This window comes from Ranitomeya variabilis, chromosome 8 (assembly GCF_051348905.1).
Source record: "Ranitomeya variabilis isolate aRanVar5 chromosome 8, aRanVar5.hap1, whole genome shotgun sequence".
NCBI classification, from domain to species: Eukaryota; Metazoa; Chordata; class Amphibia; order Anura; family Dendrobatidae; genus Ranitomeya; species Ranitomeya variabilis.
This window is the reverse complement of record NC_135239.1, coordinates 16,940,459-16,959,462: the sequence shown is the minus strand read 5'-3', so window position 1 is coordinate 16,959,462 and position 19,004 is coordinate 16,940,459. Positions and strand designations below refer to the sequence as shown.

At 42.6% G+C, this 19,004-nt stretch overlaps 1 protein-coding gene across 3 annotated transcripts in view; it reads left to right on the top strand.

Annotated features, from left to right (window-relative positions):
• Nucleotides 1-19,004, top strand: part of IL23R (interleukin 23 receptor) — a 61,087-nt gene that overhangs the window by 10,186 nt on the left and 31,897 nt on the right. For 2 of the 3 annotated variants that reach the window (XM_077276379.1, XM_077276378.1), the window contains exons 1-5: nt 3,483-3,590; nt 7,559-7,671; nt 10,215-10,493; nt 10,963-11,086; nt 18,771-18,931. In XM_077276379.1, the coding sequence (XP_077132494.1) occupies nt 7,602-7,671; nt 10,215-10,493; nt 10,963-11,086; nt 18,771-18,931 (634 nt within the window). In that variant the 5' untranslated portion in view covers nt 3,483-3,590; nt 7,559-7,601. Of the gene's footprint in view, nt 1-3,482; nt 3,591-7,558; nt 7,672-10,214; nt 10,494-10,962; nt 11,087-18,770; nt 18,932-19,004 lie in introns of those variants that run through there. The other variant, XM_077276380.1, reaches the window with a different exon arrangement.

Sequence of the window (19,004 nt, the reverse complement as noted above, 5' to 3'; positions counted from 1 at the left end):
CAAAAACGTTACAAATCTTAGGCTATGTCTCCACGTTCAGGATGGCCGGCGGTTACGCCGCAGCGGCGAAGCCGCTCGGCGCTAAGCCCCGCCCCCTTTCTGGGACGCGATGATGCCGGATGTGTACAGTACACATCCGGGATGATCGCTCTCTCCCATAGGGCCCTGTGATATGCCTTGCGGGGACGCTGCGTCCCCGCAGGGTGTACGGACATGCTGCGATCTGAAAAGACGCGCAGCATGTCCGGAGTCGCAGGGCCGCCGCGTGCGGGTTTTCACGCATAGTGGAGACGGGATTTCATAAAATCCCCTCCACTATGCTGGAACATCTGGACGCTGCTTGTTTGACGCTGCAGCGTCAAACAAGCAGCGTTTACTTACCGTGGAAACATACCCTAAGGCTATGTGCACACGCTGCGGACTGGTGTGCGGATTTTTCTGCACTGATTTTGATAAATCCGCAGGGCAAAAACACTGCGCTTTTCCTGCAGATTTATCGCGGATTTTCCGCGGTTTTTGTACGGATTCTACTGCGGTTTTACACCTGCGGTTTTCTATTATGGAGCAGGTGTAAAACCGCTGCGGAATCCGCACAAAGAATTGACATGCTGCGGAAAATAAACCGCTGCGTTTGCCCAGGTGAGTATAATATAACCTGTTTTTTATTTTCTTTCAGGTTACATCGGGGGCTTATCTACAGCATTTCAGAATGCATTACAGAATGCTGTAGATAAGCCCCTGATGCCGGTGGGCTTAGCTCATCTTCGATTTTGGGGGTGACAGGTTCCCTTTAAGGTCTCTGTTTTATGCCAACAGAATAAATGGTCTTGACAAAAAATATTTTTGCTCAATTTTTATCATTTATCACAGAGGCTATTCTGGTTATTCTGGTTTAGTTCTGCAGTTTTTCCCTCTCTCCAGCTCATCCTTCTCTCCAGCTCATCCTCCTCTCCAGATATTTATCCTTTCCAACTCATCCTACTCTCCAGCTCATCCTCTTCTCCAGCTTTCTCCTCTCCAGCTCATCCTTCTCTCCAACTCATCCTTTTCTCCAGCTCTTTCACCTTTCCAATTCATCCTTCTGTGCAGCTTTTCCCTCTCTCCAGATCTTTTCTCTTCAGATCTTCCTCCTGCCCAACTCTTTCTCCTTTCCAGCTCATCCTTCTCTCCAGCTCATCCTTCTCTCCAGCTCATCCTTCTATCCAGCTTATCCTTCTCTCTAGCTCCTCCTCTCCAGCCCTTCCTCCTCTCCAGCTCTTCCTCCTCTCTATAGCTCTTCCTCCTCTCCAGCTCTTCCTCCTCTCTATAGCTCTTTCTCCTCTCCAGCTCTTCCTCCTCTCCAGCTCTTCCTCCTCTCCAGCTCTACCTCCTCTCCAGCACTTCCTCCTCTCCAGCTCTTCCTCCTCTCCAGCTCTTCCTCCTCTCCAGCTCTACCTCCTCTCCAGCTCTTCCTCCTCTCCAGCTCTTCCTCCTCTCCATCTTTCTCTCCAGCTCTTCCTCCTCTCCAGCTCTTCCTCCTCTCTATAGCTCTTCCTCCTCTCCAGCACTTCCTCCTCTCTATAGCTCGTCCTCCTCTCCAGCTCTACCTCCTCTCCAGCTCTTCCTGCTCTCCAGCTATTCTTCCTCTCCATCTTTCTCTCCAGCTCTTCCTCCTCTCCATCTTTCTCTCCAGCTCTTCCTCCTCTCCAGCTCTTTCTCCTCTCCAGCTTCTCCTCCTCTCCAGCTCTTCCTCCTCTCTATAGCTCTTCCTCCTCTCCAGCACTTCCTCCTCTCTATAGCTCTTCCTCCTCTCCAGCACTTCCTCCTCTCTATAGCTCTTCCTCCTCTCCAGCTCTACCTCCTCTCCAGCTCTTCCTCCTCTCGAGCACTTCCTCCTCTCCAGCTCTTCCTCCTCTCCAGCTCTTCCTTGTCTCCATATGGCCCTGTGTTCCTTCACACTTGTGTGGTCGTTATCTGGTTTGGTATTTCACACATGATACATTGAATCTTTCTGATAGAAGTGTCAGGTGGTATCAGAATCTTTACTTACAAGAAGCAGTTGAGCAATATGAGGGTGTCTGTGCACAGTACCAGAAGACGGTTCAGTTCCCTTCCAGGACAGGGGACATAAGGTCAGGTCGTGTTATCTGGGGCACATCTGTAAAGGTTCCATTCTGAGTATTTAGGTTACCGCTGCATTTGCATCTATGTCCTAGATTCTTGATATAAGACTTAGTAGGCGGCGGACAGAGATGAGCAGATAAAGGGGCTTTGAAGACAGAGCTGGCACTTCTCCACTGCATCTCACAGGATAAGGTAGGTCTGATGGATTCTGCTGCATTTTAGGTTTTACATATGTTTGACACTGTATATAAAAGGAATACAATGCATAGACAGTATGAGAGAAGTCTCTGAACTTTGAGATATCTACAAGACTCCTCAGAAACTGTTATAAGTCTGCGACCTCCACTCCAAACTAAGATGCTGAAGCCCCCTTCTTCTAACCTCTATCTGGGAGTCCAGTTAACAGGCGACCTATTGAGATCAATGACCCTAATTACAAAAAGAAGGGGCGCAGAAATGGCGCAGACGCATTCAATCCGCAGAGGCTCGGATCGTGATCCCATACTCGTCAGATGAATAATGTGGGCAAGGTGTAAAATTCCCAATCCTGGAAAAAAAACATGTCAAGGTGCAACTTCTACTTCTGCGCCCTTCCTACTTGTGGGATTATATGACTCAAAGTTTTTTACATTGATTTTCTCAATATAAAACTTTCCTGGGATTTTATTAAATTATTTATAATATATAATATATATGCCAAGCCTGTGGTGATTATTTTTGTGATCTTTCCACTTAGAGAAAAAGCAACTCCAAAAAGACATGTCATATATGCATAAGTTTTGAAAACAAAGCCAAAAGGCAAACCTAAAATCAAATATCCGTGAATTCAGCATTCTATGAAAACCCCTCTAATTTGCCTTGGCATCCTTTCTCAGGACTAGGATCTTCTTTTTTTTTTTTTTTTCAAAGCCACAGACCTATATGTGTATATACTGTATATAATAAGGACCCCCCCAATTGAAGCGTTCCTGAAGAATAAAAATTGTGTGATCTGGTACTTCGCTAAGACGGCATACCCAAAAGAGAAGACATTGAGTAACTCCTGGAACTGCCGGACCAGCATTTGTCTATGTAGCGTCTCAGAGTAGCCATATCAGATCTCATACTTTGCACTGATGAGGGGCAATATTCTGAAACACTATGTCTGCTAATTGAGATTCTGATTTGGTTAAAGGGTTGATATTGACTTGTAGAATTGCTACTTCCAATAGGTGGCGCTAGAGTTCAAGTCCTCTTGCACACTCTGAAAAGTCACTTTAGAGTCTGAGCTTATATCTTATGTAACAAGGATTGCAATATAATAGAATGCAAGATACAGAAGAGCGTTTTATGGAATGACGTTCTAGCATTTGTCCACATGAGCAATCTTTTTTAAATGCAGATCTTAGACAATCGATGCACTTCCAGCCTGATTTGCTTATGGCTTCTACATGCGATTTCTCATGAGTGGTACATCAGAACGGCACATCGGATCCCCCCCAAAAAAGGTATACATTTTGTCATTATCATTTAGAAAACATTGGAGAAATAAACCAAGAAAACAGTTGCAATAGTGTACACCCCCTGTAAATGACATGAAACCTTGTTCCAGCCATGGTTTTTGTAGAAAATGTTGCTATATTGTGAAACAACATTTGATTTTACTGCAGGCTTTTCCTGCTCTTTTGGAAGGCTCTGCACTGTAGCCTTTTCGCCCAATAGATGGCAGCACAATTAAAAAGTTCGAGGTTTCATGTTTATAATTTTTCATGGATATGACAAAAAAAAAATTAAAAATTCCAACACGGCCTGTGTCCGAGAGTGGTCCTGGTTTGGAATAAGGTTTGATTGGCCATCACTAGTGAGAAACATTCTTAATGGCCAGGTGAACTCATTATATGGCCACGTTCACACGGTCAGTATTTTACATCAGTATTTGTAGCCAAAATCAGGGGTGGAACAAATAGAGGAAAAGTATAATAGAAACCCGTCACCACTTCTGTATTTATCACCCACTCCTGGTTTTGGCTTACAAATACTGATGTAAAATACTGACCGAATACTGATAATAGTGCGACCGTGGCCTTACGGAATTATCTGTATGGCAGGTCCCAAGCTGACACAAAGGATCACCAGATAATCTCAGAATTGCTGATGGACCAACCATTGGCCGATACACTTGGTTGATGGGGGCAAGTGGGTCTTGGCTCATGGAATTTGGAGTTGCAATTGGTCAGGCTGCCTTCTCATTGTCAGATCATATCTGGAATTTGCTAAGAAAATGTGCATTAGCGTCCCATAGCATGCTGAGCATTGGACTTACCCTCGGAGTGGGATTCTGCCTGGGGCGTAACTACAGTAGGTGCAGGGGTTGCCATCACACCTGGACCCTGGAGCCTGGGGGGGGCTCAAAAAGTCCCTTAGACCTGTATAAAAAGGATCAATACCATTAAAGACTTGCAATAACTGGGGGTCCATTGGAGCAGTTGAATTAGGGCCCATGAGCTTGAAGCTACGCTCCTGGACTCTGCATCACCTTCATGCATGGAGCTGAGGTGCACATGCTCAATCTCTACTCCATCATTGTCTATGGGACTGCCGGACGTAGTCGAGTGCTTTCTCCAGCAGTCCCATAGACAGTGAATGGAGCAGAGATTGGAGATTGAGCATGTGCACCTCTGCTTCATTCAAGAGGGGACTGCAGGGTCCAATTTTGGGATCCCTGGGGGTCCAATAGGATAGAAGATAAGTTATTATTTGTGGAATAGCCATTAAATTATAGAGGAAGGGGACATATAAAGTGTTCTCCTTAACACCTTAAAAAGAAACCTTTTGGTTTAGACATCACAGGAATACTAGGGATTCCTGTTTATAGGGATCTTATGTGTCAAAGGCACCAAAAACTTCACATTCTTAATTCAGGGGGGATTCAGAACTTTGCTGGGAGGGTCTAGCAGCCATCTGTGGTCACCGTATCCTGCTACGTCTCCCTGACAGGTCGGTGGTAATATTAGCAAGAAAGTAGCAGGAAAGTCTGTGAACAGTTTGTGACAGATGGCAGATAAGATAGGGCAAAAATCATAATTGTCAAAAAGCCCAGAGAACAATGTGGTAAGTAGCAACAGACACCAAGTACGGAGGTAGAAATATTTGCCCCTAGCCCTGAAGCCCCTGTAGTTACTGGAGGTAGATCTGGAGGGGTCTAGACTTTTCTTTTGTAATCTCTAGAACAGGGGTGGATGTAACAATATAAGACAAGTATTGAAAAGATAATGATCAGATTTCCTCTTTCATGAAAAGTTTCAGTGAGTAATACAAGAATGCAACAACGTAACATTTTACACTGTTACTTTTTCATCAGGATTCTTAGAAGCATCTTATCTGCTCATCATAAACCTTCTGTGCTTTATTATCAAGCCTACAATCTCCTACTGAAATACCGTAGATCGCACAGGAAATGGAAATGTACAAGGGTATAAATGCGGGTTCATATTGCTGTTGGATCCATCATTCTGTGCTGATTTTTTCTGAATATATTTATAGTGAGCGGTGCTCAGGGTTCCTTTATTTGATAATAAAATTCTCATTATCTGCAGTCACCACCAGGGGGAGCTAACTGCATGCTATAATACTGAGTGTAATATGTGTACAGTAAATAGAGTAAATGCAGAGCAAATATTATGTCCGATCTCTGCATTATCCTGCGTTTTAGCTTGTATTACAGTGCAGACCTGTATTACCAGTTGTGCACATTTCAGACATTTCTCAGTATAGCTAGCTGGCTCCATGTTTGCAAAGACTGCACTGTTGTTGCTACAGCAGGTGCTGTATAGTTACCTGAAGGAGGTGAAACTTTGAACTTTGATTATTGCAGCTCATTTGTTAATAATGTGTTTGTTGACTGTTTTGAATGACAACCAGCAGAACAGTGATTGCAGCTCTGTAGAATAAGATGTAACAAAGGATAAGTACAAGATAAGTAATGTAATATACACAGCAAGTCATCCAACATAACAGTGCGGCTCCTGAGTGTAATATTTCCTGTATTAGGCCAGGGTCACAATGGCGAGTGCAATGCGAGAAACTGGCACTATGTGCATACATTACATTACTGATCCTGAGTTACATCCTGTATTAAACTCCAGAGCTGCACTCACTATTCTGCTGGTGCACTCACTGTGTACACACATTACATTACTGATCCTGAGTTACATCCTGTATTATCCTCCAGAGCTGCACTCACTATTCTGCTGGTGCAGTCACTGTGTACATACATTACATTACTGATCCTGAGTTACATCCTGTATTATCCTCCAGAGCTGCACTCACTATTCTGCTGGTGCAGTCACTGTGTACATACATTACATTACTGATCCTGAGTTACATCCTGTATTATACCCCAGAGCTGCACTCACTATTCTGCTGGTGCAGTCACTGTGTACATACATTACATTACTGATCCTGAGTTACATCCTGTATTAAACTCCAGAGCTGCACTCACTATTCTGCTGGTGCACTCGCTGTGTACACACATTACATTACTGATCCTGAGTTACATCCTGTATTATACTCCAGAGCTGCACTCACTATTCTGCTGGTGCAGTCGCTGTGTACATACATTACATTACTGATCCTGAGTTACATCCTGTATTATACTCCAGAGCTGCACTCACTATTCTGCTGGTGCAGTCACTGTGTACATACATTACTGATCCTGAGTTACATCTTGCATTATACTCCAGAGCTGCACTCACTATTCTGCTGGTGCAGTCACTGTGTACATACATTACATTACTGATCCTGAGTTACATCCTGTATTATACTCCAGAGCTGCACTCACTATTCTGCTGGTGCAGTCACTGTGTACATACATTACATTACTGATCCTGAGTTACATCCTGTATTATACCCCAGAGCTGCACTCACTATTCTGCTGGTGCAGTCACTGTGTACATACATTACATTTCTGATCCTGAGTTACATCCTGTATTATACTCCAGAGCTGCACTCACTATTCTGCTGGTGCAGTCACTGTGTACATAGCTTACATTACTGATCCTGATTTACATCTTTTGTATTATACCCCAGAGCTGCACTCAATATTCTGCTGGTGCAGTCACTGTGTGCATACATTACATTACAAAAATATTGGTGACTGCAGCGGGAGAATGGGGAGTGCAGCTCTGGAGTACAATGCAGAATGTTACTCTAGATCAGCACATGATTAAAAAAAAGGATTTATTTGTAAAGTCGCTGAATTTATGTTTATTTTATCTACTGTGTACAAAAAGAGTAAAATGTTTAAAGCTGAACTTGCTTTGTATCAGAAGATTTAGTGTGAGGTTCTGTGCGGCAGTTGATGATACGTTTATAATACGATTAATAATTTCCTTGATAATATTGTTATGAAGAGAAACACAAGGAAGGTAACAACCGGAGTTGGATTATTGTTACATCGCTCTTTTTGTTGTTGCAGATGTTTTCGCTGCTTTTCATCACGTGATATGTGACATCCAGATATGGAAATCAAGTTTGCTAAATGGAATGTAATTTGGATTTTCCATGTATTCACCATAAAACTGTCAGAAGGTGATTATTCACTTATTGTGTGGAATAGTTCCAGGTTTATATCTTGCATTTACATTCGGGCAAACTGCATCTCTTTAAACAACGTCCTTTTATTCCAACTTTCTGTGTTGATTCATTTCTTAGAAGGTTGTTCACGACGCAGACAACCCTCCTCAATCCCTATGTTTCCCTCCGAGTAGTTGACAACCCCTTTAATGTAGTTTTATAAGGATCAGAGCTCCTTTTTGTTATCGTGTAGAGAAGAATAAAAATCCGCAAAAGTTACTTCATATGTAACATGGCATAATAAATGTAACTGATACAGATAAATAACACACTTTTAAATCTACACATTCTGTACATATCACCCCCATAGGGAAATCCCGCAAGTTTCATTTGACGCTTCCTATCAATTCCACAGCGACTAGTGGATCCGCGCAGCGCAGTCTCTGTTATCTGTCAGCAGAGCTCTGCTGTGACGTCTGCGCGGACATAGTGCGAATTGTCCATTTAGAATACACTATTCTCCTGTGCAAAGTATGGACCTAGACATAACACATGCTCTATATACTGCCCCGTACATCCTCTATATACTACACCGCACAGGACACATCCTCTATATACTACACCACACGGGACACATCCTCTATATACTACACCACACTGGACACATCCTCTATATACTGCACCACACGGGACACATCCTCTATATACTGCACCACATGGGACACATCCTCTATATACTATACTACACCCCACGGGACACATCCTCTATATACTGCACCACACGGGACACATCCTCTATATACTACACCACACAGGACACATCCTCTATATACTACACCACACAGGACACATCCTCTATATACTGCACCACACGGGACACATCCTCTATATACTGCACCACACGGGACACATCCTCTATATATACTACACCACACGGGACACATCCTCTATATACTACACCACACGGGACACATCCTCTATATACTGCACCACACAGGACACATCCTCTATATACTATACTACACCACACGGGACACATCCTCTATATACTGCACCACACAGGACACATCCTCTATATACTATACTACACCACACGGGACACATCCTCTATATACTACACCGCACGGGACACATCCTCTATATACTACACCACAGCGGACACCTCCTCTATATACTACACCACACGGGACACATCCTCTATATACTACACCACACGGGACACATCCTCTATATACTACACCACACGGGACACATCCTCTATATATACTACACCACACAGGACACATCCTCTATATACTGCACCACACGGGACACATCCTCTATATACTACACCACACGGGACACATCCTCTATATACTACACCACACGGGACACATCCTCTATATACTGCACCACACGGGACACATCCTCTATATACTACACCACACGGGACACATCCTCTATATACTGCACCACACGGGACACAACCTCTATATACTGCACCACACGGGACACAACCTCTATATACTGCACCACACAGGACACAACCTCTATATACTGCACCACACGGGACACATCCTCTATATACTGCACCACACGGGACACATCCTCTATATACTACACCACACGGGACACATCCTCTATATACTACACCACACGGGACACATCCTCTATATACTACACCACAGAGGACACATCCTCTATATACCACACCACACGGGACACATCCTCTATATACTGCACCACACAAGACACATCCTGTATATACTACACCACACGGGACACATCCTCTATATACTGCACCACACAAGACACATCCTCTATATACTACACCACACGGGACACATCCTCTATATACTGCACCACACAAGACACATCCTCTATATACTACACCACACGGGACACATCCTCTATATACTACACCACACGGGACACATCCTCTATATACTACACCACACAGGACACATCCTCTATATACTACACCACACGGGACACATCCTCTATATACTACACCACACGGGACACATCCTCTATATACTACACCACACAGGACACATCCTCTATATACTACACCACACAGGACACATCCTCTATATACTACACCACACAGGACACATCCTCTATATACTACACCACACGGGACACATCCTCTATATACTACACCACACAGGACACATCCTCTATATACTGCACCACACGGGACACATCCTCTATATACTACACCACACGGGACACATCCTCTATATACTACACCACACGGGACACATCCTCTATATACTGCACCACACGGGACACATCCTCTATATACTACACCACACGGGACACATCCTCTATATACTACACCACACGGGACACATCCTCTATATACTACACCACACGGGACACATGCTCTATATACTACACCACACGGGACACATCCTCTATATACTACACCACACGGGGCACATCCTCTATATACTACACCACACAGGACACATCCTCTATATACTACACCCCACAGGAGAGCTAACAGATCCTTTTCATTGATAGCGCATTGTGTAACATTTATTACTTACTCTTGATGTCACTTCTTTTTGCAGGTATGGCATCAATGAATGGAGACCTGATATTTAGACCGGCCTCATTAGTGTCAGTAGGAACTAACGTTACAATAATCTGCATCAATAAGGTGGTAGCCTGCACTGGATTGAGCACATTTAAATTTCAAGTAAATGAAGTTCTGAGGAGTCCAGACTGGCAGAACCACACGACGTCCATGATTCAGCTCACTCACATCAGAGAAGCTCACGGTGTGACTTGTTACATTGAATGTCAGGAATATCGGCATGTCATCAATATGAAGGAGCTACAGGTGGGATGTAAGTGTTCTGTCTAATACTTGTCGTTATGTGGTCTCTTAGATATCACACACTGAATGTTCTGTGCCAGGACAATATCTTTTGCAGCTTTTTCTGTGTCATAATGTGTAAACTTGGCACCTGCCGTCTGTTCCAGGTATAATTAATTAGAAAACTACAGAAATGAAAAGCCTGAAAGGGCACAAGTGAGGACCTACAGCGTAGTGGACCCTCCTTTTGTCCGCATTATTCTATAATACATAGTAACATAGTTAGCAAGGCTGAAAAAGCCATTTGTCCATCCAGTTCAGCCTATATTCCTTCAGAATAAATCCCCAGATCTACGTCCTTCTAAAGAACCTAATAACCATAAGATACAATATCGTTACACTCCAGGAATATAGATGTAATAGATATAATATAATGTATAAATATTATATATATATTATAATATATAATAGATCGTTTAAATTTTCTTTCCCCAACACAGATCCTCCCGACCGACCTATAAATGTTCAATGTCGAGTGGAAGAGTTTTCTACAGAGATGAAATGTGAATGGGACAAAGGACGGATTACAGGATTACCCACTCAATATGAAGTGCATTTAAAGAAGTAAGTTTTTTTTCAAATAGACTTTTGATAATGTCGTTTGCTGGCTTTTCATGTAGGGGAGGTACAACCTCTGTATAACATGTGGTGGGTGTTTGGTGCCATTTTTCAGGTTTCCCACTTTTTAATAACTTTGTCTGTTTTTTTTTCTTGCTTTTTGGTTAATTAAATTTTGTACGTGTTATAATTATTGGTTCTTGTGCACACTTTTGTTTCAGATTTTATTTTTCAAACTGCTCCAGGTCTCTCATATTTTGAAGGCGTCTTCTCCCAACAGCAATGTTAAGATCTCTCCAAAGATGATCAATGGGATTTAGATCCGGACTCATTGCTGCCATTTCAGAACTCTCCAGCGCTTTGTTTCCATCCATTTCTGTGGGCTTCCTGAAGTATGTTTGGGGTCATTGTCCTGCTTGAAGACCCATGACCTAGGACATAAACCCAGATCTTTGACATTGGGCACTACATTGTGACCCAAAATCCTTTGGTAATCTTCAGATTTCATGATGTCTTGCACACAGTCAAGGCACCAGTGCCAGAGGCAAGAAAACAACCCAAAACATCTGTTCTCCACCATATTTGACTGTAGGTACTGTGTTCTTTTCTTCGTAGACCTCATTTCATTTCGGTAAACAGTAAAATTATGTGCTTTTGTCAAAAAGCTCTATCTTGGTCCATCTGTCCACAAGACAGCTTCTGAGAAGGATTTTGGCTTACTCACGTACATTTTGACAAACTGCAATCTAGAATTTTTAGGTCTCTATGTCAGCAGTACGGTTCTCCTGCCATAGTGTTTTCATTCACATGTGGACAGATATTTTGCTCTAACACTGATGCACCCCGAGCCTGCAGGACAGCATGAATTTCTTTGGACCTTGATTGGGGCTCCTTATCCACCATCCTGACTATCCTGTGTTGCAACCTTTCATCAATTTCTCTCTGCCATCCACATCCAGGGAGATTAGTTACAGTGCAATGGGTTGCAAATCTATTGATTATGTTGTGCACCTTGGACAAAGGAACATCAAACTCTCTGGAGATAGACTTGTAACCATGAGATTGTTGATATAGTTCAACAATTTTGGTTCTCAAGTCCTCAGACAGTTCTCTTCTCCTCTTTCTGTACTCCATGCTTAGTGGGGCACACAAAGACACACAATGCAAAGATTCAGTCAACCTCTCCCTTTTTATCTGGTTTCAGGTGTGATTTTCATATTACCCACACCTGTTGCTTGCTACAGGTGAGTTTGAACGAGCATCACATGCTTGAAACAAGTTTCTTTACCCACGATTTGGAAAGGTGGCAACAATTTTGTGCAGACCATTTTTGAGGTGTTGTGTGAAATTATATCCAATTTGCCTTTTGTTCTCATTTTTTTGTTGTTCCAATACACATAAAGGAAATAAACACGTGTATAACAAAACATGTGTAACTGCAATAATTGTCTGGGAGAAATATTTCATTTTCTGGAACAATTTCAAGTGTGCCAATATTTTCCACCATGACTGTATATTGAGACAAGGAAGCAGTACTATCTCTAACATTTCCATTAACAAGGAAAGATTGAGAGGCAATATTATCTGTGTCTATATAATTTACATGGAGAGACAGGGAGGCAGTACAGTCTGTGTCTATATCATTTACATGGAGAGACAGGGAGGCAGTACAGTCTGTGTCTATATAATTTATATGGAGAGACAGGGAGGCAGTACAGTCTGTGTCTATATAATTTACATGGAGAGTCAGGGAGGCAGTACAGTCTGTGTCTATATAATTTACATGGAGAGACAGGGAGGCAGTACAGTCTGTCTATATAATTTACATGGAGAGACAGGGAGGCAGTACAGTCTGTGTCTATATAATTTACATGGAGAGTCAGGGAGGCAGTACAGTCTGTGTCTATATAATTTACATGGAGAGACAGGGAGGCAGTACAGTCTGTGTCTATATAATTTACATGGAGAGACAGGGAGGCAGTACAGTCTGTGTCTATATAGTTTACATGGAGAGACAGGGAGGCAGTACAGTCTGTGTCTATATAATTTACATGGAGAGTCAGGGAGGCAGTACAGTCTGTGTCTATATAATTTACATGGAGAGACAGGGAGGCAGTACAGTCTGTGTCTATATAATTTATATGGAGAGACAGGGAGGCAGTACAGTCTGTGTCTATATAATTTACATGGAGAGACAGGGAGGCAGTACAGTCTGTGTCTATATCATTTACATGGAGAGACAGGGAGGCAGTACAGTCTGTGTCTATATAATTTATATGGAGAGACAGGGAGGCAGTACAGTCTGTGTCTATATAATTTACATGGAGAGACAGGGAGGCAGTACAGTCTGTGTCTATATAATTTACATGGAGAGACAGGGAGGCAGTACAGTCTGTGTCTATATAATTTACATGGAGAGACAGGGAGGCAGTACAGTCTGTGTCTATATAATTTACATGGAGAGACAGGGAGGCAGTACAGTCTGTGTCTATATTATTTACATGGAGAGACAGGGAGGCAGTACAGTCTGTGTCTATATAATTTACATGGAGAGACAGGGAGGCAGTACAGTCTGTGTCTATATAATTTACATGTAAAGTCAATGAGGCAGTACAGTCTGTGTCTATATAATTTATATGGAGAGACAGGGAGGCAGTACAGTCTGTGTCTATATAATTTACATGGAGAGACAGGGAGGCAGTACAGTCTGTGTCTATATAATTTACATGTAAAGTCAATGAGGCAGTACAGTCTGTGTCTATATAATTTATATGGAGAGACAGGGAGGCAGTACAGTCTGTGTCTATATAATTTACATGGAGAGACAAGGAAGCAGTACAGTCTGTGTCTATATAATTTATATGGAGAGACAGGGAGGCAGTACAGTCTGTGTCTATATAATTTACATGGAGAGACAAGGAAGCAGTAGTCTCTGTGCCTATCTTCTTTACATGCACAGACTGGAATGTAGTTCTATATTCGCCTGTATCATTCATATTGAAGAACAGGACAGCAGTGATGTGTTTGTATCATTTACCTGTAGAGACCGGGAGGTAGTACTATCTGTTCCTATATTATTTACCTGGAAAAAGATGGAGGAAGCACTATCTATGCCAATATTGTTTACACGGAGGGACAGGACAGTTGTACTATCTGTGCCTGAATAATAAATATAAATATATATATATATATATATATATATATATATATATATATATATATATATATATATATATATATATATATATAATTTATATTTGGATACTCAATCGTTAATCCTTATTTAAATAATACTTGATATCCCCTTTGGCTACTTTCACACTTCCGTCGGTACGGGGCTGTCGCAAACAGTCGGCCCGACGTACAGACGGACGTTGTGCTAAATTTTAGCACAACGTGGGCAGCGGATGCAGTTTTACAACGCATCCGCTGCCCATTGTGATGAGCGGGGAGGAGGAGGTGGAGTTTCTGCCGCGCATGTGCGGTCGAAAATTGCGGACGCGTCGCACAAAAAAAAACGTTACATTTAACTTTTTTTCTGACGACGGTCCGCCAATTACCGACGCATCCAGTGCCACGACGTATGGAACATGTGTCCATACGTCGTGATGTGTCAGTAATACAAGTCTATGTGCAAGAAACGCATCCTGCGGGCTACTTTGCAGGATGCATTTTTTGCACAGAATGGCGCATTGCAACGTCTTTATAAAAAGAAGCGTGAAAGTAGCCTTTAACTTTCTGCCAGATCCCTCAACAGATTGCAGCTGATCACAGGGGGTCCAAGTTGCAGGGACATCGCCATCAGCGTGAAAGGAAGTCTCAAAAAAATAGAACGTGTATTTGAAATAGTTTAGTAGATCGTTCTGTTCTTCATTTGCCGCCGTCACCACAAAGTTAACAAAGCAGCAAATTACCGAACATGTTACCTTCTGGGTTACGCTTTGGTTCGGTGCAGAATGTGATCAGGCTCAGCGTGTGTTACATTTACCGCCATGTCGTAGATTATTACATTATCTGATGCATTGATCTCTGTCCTCTGAGTTTTATTTGTCATCTTCATAAAAGTGATTAGATCTCTAGAGAACTTAAAAGGAAACATTCAGCAATTAGAGCGAAAAGTTATCGTCCTCCATCAGAACAAAGAACGACATTTACTGAAAATCGAGTCATATGTTTTTAGACTGCGATAATAAGTTAATAAGGAATCCAGTTAAGAGTAGAATGTTCTAGAAATAAACTTACAAGAAAAGATCGCACTTTCATTATTAGCCGCCTGTTATGGCCTCATGCACACGGCAGAGCCAGGAGCCCCGATGTCCCACGCTGTGCAGAACCTTATGACTTCTAGGTCACCCATGTGCCACATACGTGAGAGCTTGTGACACTTCTCCATAGGCTGAACTGAGATCAGGTCATTCTGGCAAATCAGAAGATAGATCTTAGATCAATATCAGGTAGACGATTGGCTGATTTTAGGTCGATCACTATTACAAAGATATGTGATAGATATTAAACACATACATAGTTGTCAGATGCAGCGATGTCCACATGTTATGAGACTGACACAAATTTGGATTATCACAAAGTTCGCTGCTCCAAAGTTGGATTAGAAGAATTGCAAAAAATAGCACAGTCATTCCTTGCCATGAAAATGTATTTAATCACAATTACCCAATTCAAAGACAGTGATTCAATTGCCGTGAAGAGGATACTGCGCGCCCAAGAAAGTCCAGCAGGTGGCGGCACCATCTTGTAAAGAGGATTCACCTACGGAGTTGGTTCAGCACCAGTGCAGAGCTTGCTCAGGAATGGCAGCAGGCAGGCGTCAGCACATCTGCACACACCGTGAAGCCAAGGAGTTGGAGGCTGCCAGGAGTCAAGATGGGCAGCAAAGAAGCCACTTCTCTCCAAGGATAAACCCTCAAGGACAGCCTGACATTCTGCAGGACGTACAGGGATTGCACTGCAGAGGAATGGAGGGGAGTCAGACATCTGGAAGAATGATCGTCCGGAGAAGATAAAATGAACACTGCCATGAGTCCTGTGATTGCCGACAGTGAAGCATCCTGAAACCACTCATGTGGGGGGCTTCTCACTTATGGAGGGGGCTTTTCACAAATTTGCCTCAGAACACCGCCATGAATAAAGAATGGAAACTAAACCTCCTCTAAACAGCCCAGGAGCAACGTGATGGTGCACAATGTATGAACCACGTCACAAGGCAAAAATGAAAACTAAGTGGCTCTGGGAACAAAACTTTGAAAGTTTGGGTTTATGGCCAAGAGACTCAGCAGATCTCAACCAATTTGGATCTAGATCCAGTTAGCAAATAAGGGATCTGTTACAAATGAAAGAAGAATGGATGACTGACTAACGGATCCGTTTTCCATAGACTTCAATGTTAACAAAATTATATTTAAAAATAAGCTAAATAGTTGTGAATGCGTAACTTTTTTGTCAACGGATTGCTGCTGGATCCCTTCTAACTGATGATTACTGGACATGTGAACACAGCCTTAGACTAATGGGAAGGAATCAGCCCAATATAGGGGCAGTCACCACCTCCAATAGTATACTACGAAAAACTAACAGAATAAAGCAAGTGTGAACATGTGCAAACCGCCATGACTGCATTACCTACAAGCAAAAGAATACAGTAAGTGGTAAGATGTCAGCAAACATCAGATTCCCAGATCTCCATGTTATAAGTGTATTCTATATAGCAGTGATGCAGCCCAAATGTTATATATTCAGTGGTTACCTGCTTTGGAGGTGGTAGTGGCCCCCTTACCTCTTGGGCCCCTGTGCGCTTGCACCAATGCTATGTCCGCCGCTGGGTGAAAGCGTCCACTGTCTGTGCCTATGTCTGAATGAGGCTAAAGGCCGGAGCTTCAGGATGGATTGAACCAATCATAGTGACTATTGCACAGAAGTGAATGGAAGGTCCTGGGAGGTCCTAGGAGAAGAAGCAGCTACAGTGGGGCAAAAAAGTATTTAGTCAGTCAGCAATAGTGCAAGTTCCACCACTTAAAAAGATGAGAGGCGTCTGTAATTTACATCATAGGTAGACCTCAACTATGGGAGACAAACTGAGAAGAAAAAAAATCCAGAAAATCACATTGTCTGTTTTTTTTTAATCATTTTATTTGCATATTATGGTGGAAAATAAGTATTTGGTCAGAAACAAAATTTCATCTCAATACTTTGTAAAATATCCTTTGTTGGCAATGACAGAGGTCAAACGTTTTCTGTAAGTCTTCACAAGGTTGCCACACACTGTTGTTGGTATGTTGGCCCATTCCTCCATGCAGATCTCCTAGAGCAGTGATGTTTTTGGCTTTTCGCTTGGCAACACGGACTTTCAACTCCCTCCAAAGGTTTTCTATAGGGTTGAGATCTGGAGACTGGCTAGGCCACTCCAGGACCTTGAAATGCTTCTTACGAAGCCACTCCTTTGTTGTGCTGGCGGTGTGCTTTGGATCATTGTCATGTTGAAAGACCCAGCCACGTTTCATCTTCAATGCCCTTGCTGATGGAAGGAGGTTTGCACTCAAAATTTCACGATACATGGCCCCATTCATTCTTTCATGTACCCGGATCAGTCGTCCTGGCCCCTTTGCAGAGAAACAGCCCCAAAGCATGATGTTTCCACCACCATGCTTTACAGTAGGTATGGTGTTTGATGGATGCAACTCAGTATTCTTTTTCCTCCAAACACGACAGGTTGTGTTTCTACCAAACAGTTCCAGTTTGGTTTCATCAGACCATAGGACATTCTCCCAAAACTCCTCTGGATCATCCAAATGCTCTCTAGCAAACTTCAGACGGGCCCGGACATGTACTGGCTTAAGCAGTGGGACACGTCTGGCACTGCAGGTTCTGAGTCCATGGTGGCGTAGTGTGTTACTTATGGTAGGCCTTGTTACATTGGTCCCAGCTCTCTGCAGTTCATTCACTAGGTCCCCCCGCGTGGTTCTGGGATTTTTGCTCACCGTTCTTGTGATCATTCTGACCCCACGGGGTGGGATTTTGCGTGGAGCCCCAGATCGAGGGAGATTATCAGTGGTCTTGAATGTCTTCCATTTTCTAATTATTGCTCCCACTGTTGATTTCCTCACTCCAAGCTGGTTGGCTATTGCAGATTCAGTCTTCCCAGCCTGGTGCAGGGCTACAATTTTGTTTCTGGTGTCCTTTGACAGCTCTTTGGTCTTCACCATAGTGGAGTTTGGAGTCAGACTGTTTGAGGGTGTGCACAGGTGTCTTTTTATACTGATAACAAGCTTAAACAGGTGCCATTACTACAGGTAATGAGTGGAGGAAAGAGGAGACTCTTAAAGAAGAAGTTACAGGTCTGTGAGAGCCAGAAATCTTGATTGTTTGTTTCTGACCAAATACTTATTTTCCACCATAATATGCAAATAAAATGATAAAAAAACAGACAATGTGATTTTCTGGATTTTTTTTTCTCAGTTTGTCTCCCATAGTTGAGGTCTACCTATGATGTAAATTACAGACGCCTCTCATCTTTTTAAGTGGTGGAACTTGCACTATTGCTGACTGACTAAATACTTTTTTGCCCCACTGTATATTATGTAAAAGGACAAATTGAATGAATATAAATTTTCAGACACAATAAATTTACAAATATTAATACAAATATTGATATCTTTCTTCTATATTCATCCTTTAGTCTGCAGACAGGAGAAGACGTCGCTGCGAACACGACTGGGGCCGTTGTGACTTTCCCTATGAATATGACTCAGAATGAGACGCATCAGATTCAGATTTTTGCTGTGAATCAACTGAATCAAAGCGAATCAGAGACTGAAAAATTCCATCTGGCAGAAATAGGTAACAGCGATTCTCCTTCCCCAGCAGTTATCGGATCTGTCACCTACACGATGAAAGCAGAAACCATCTCATC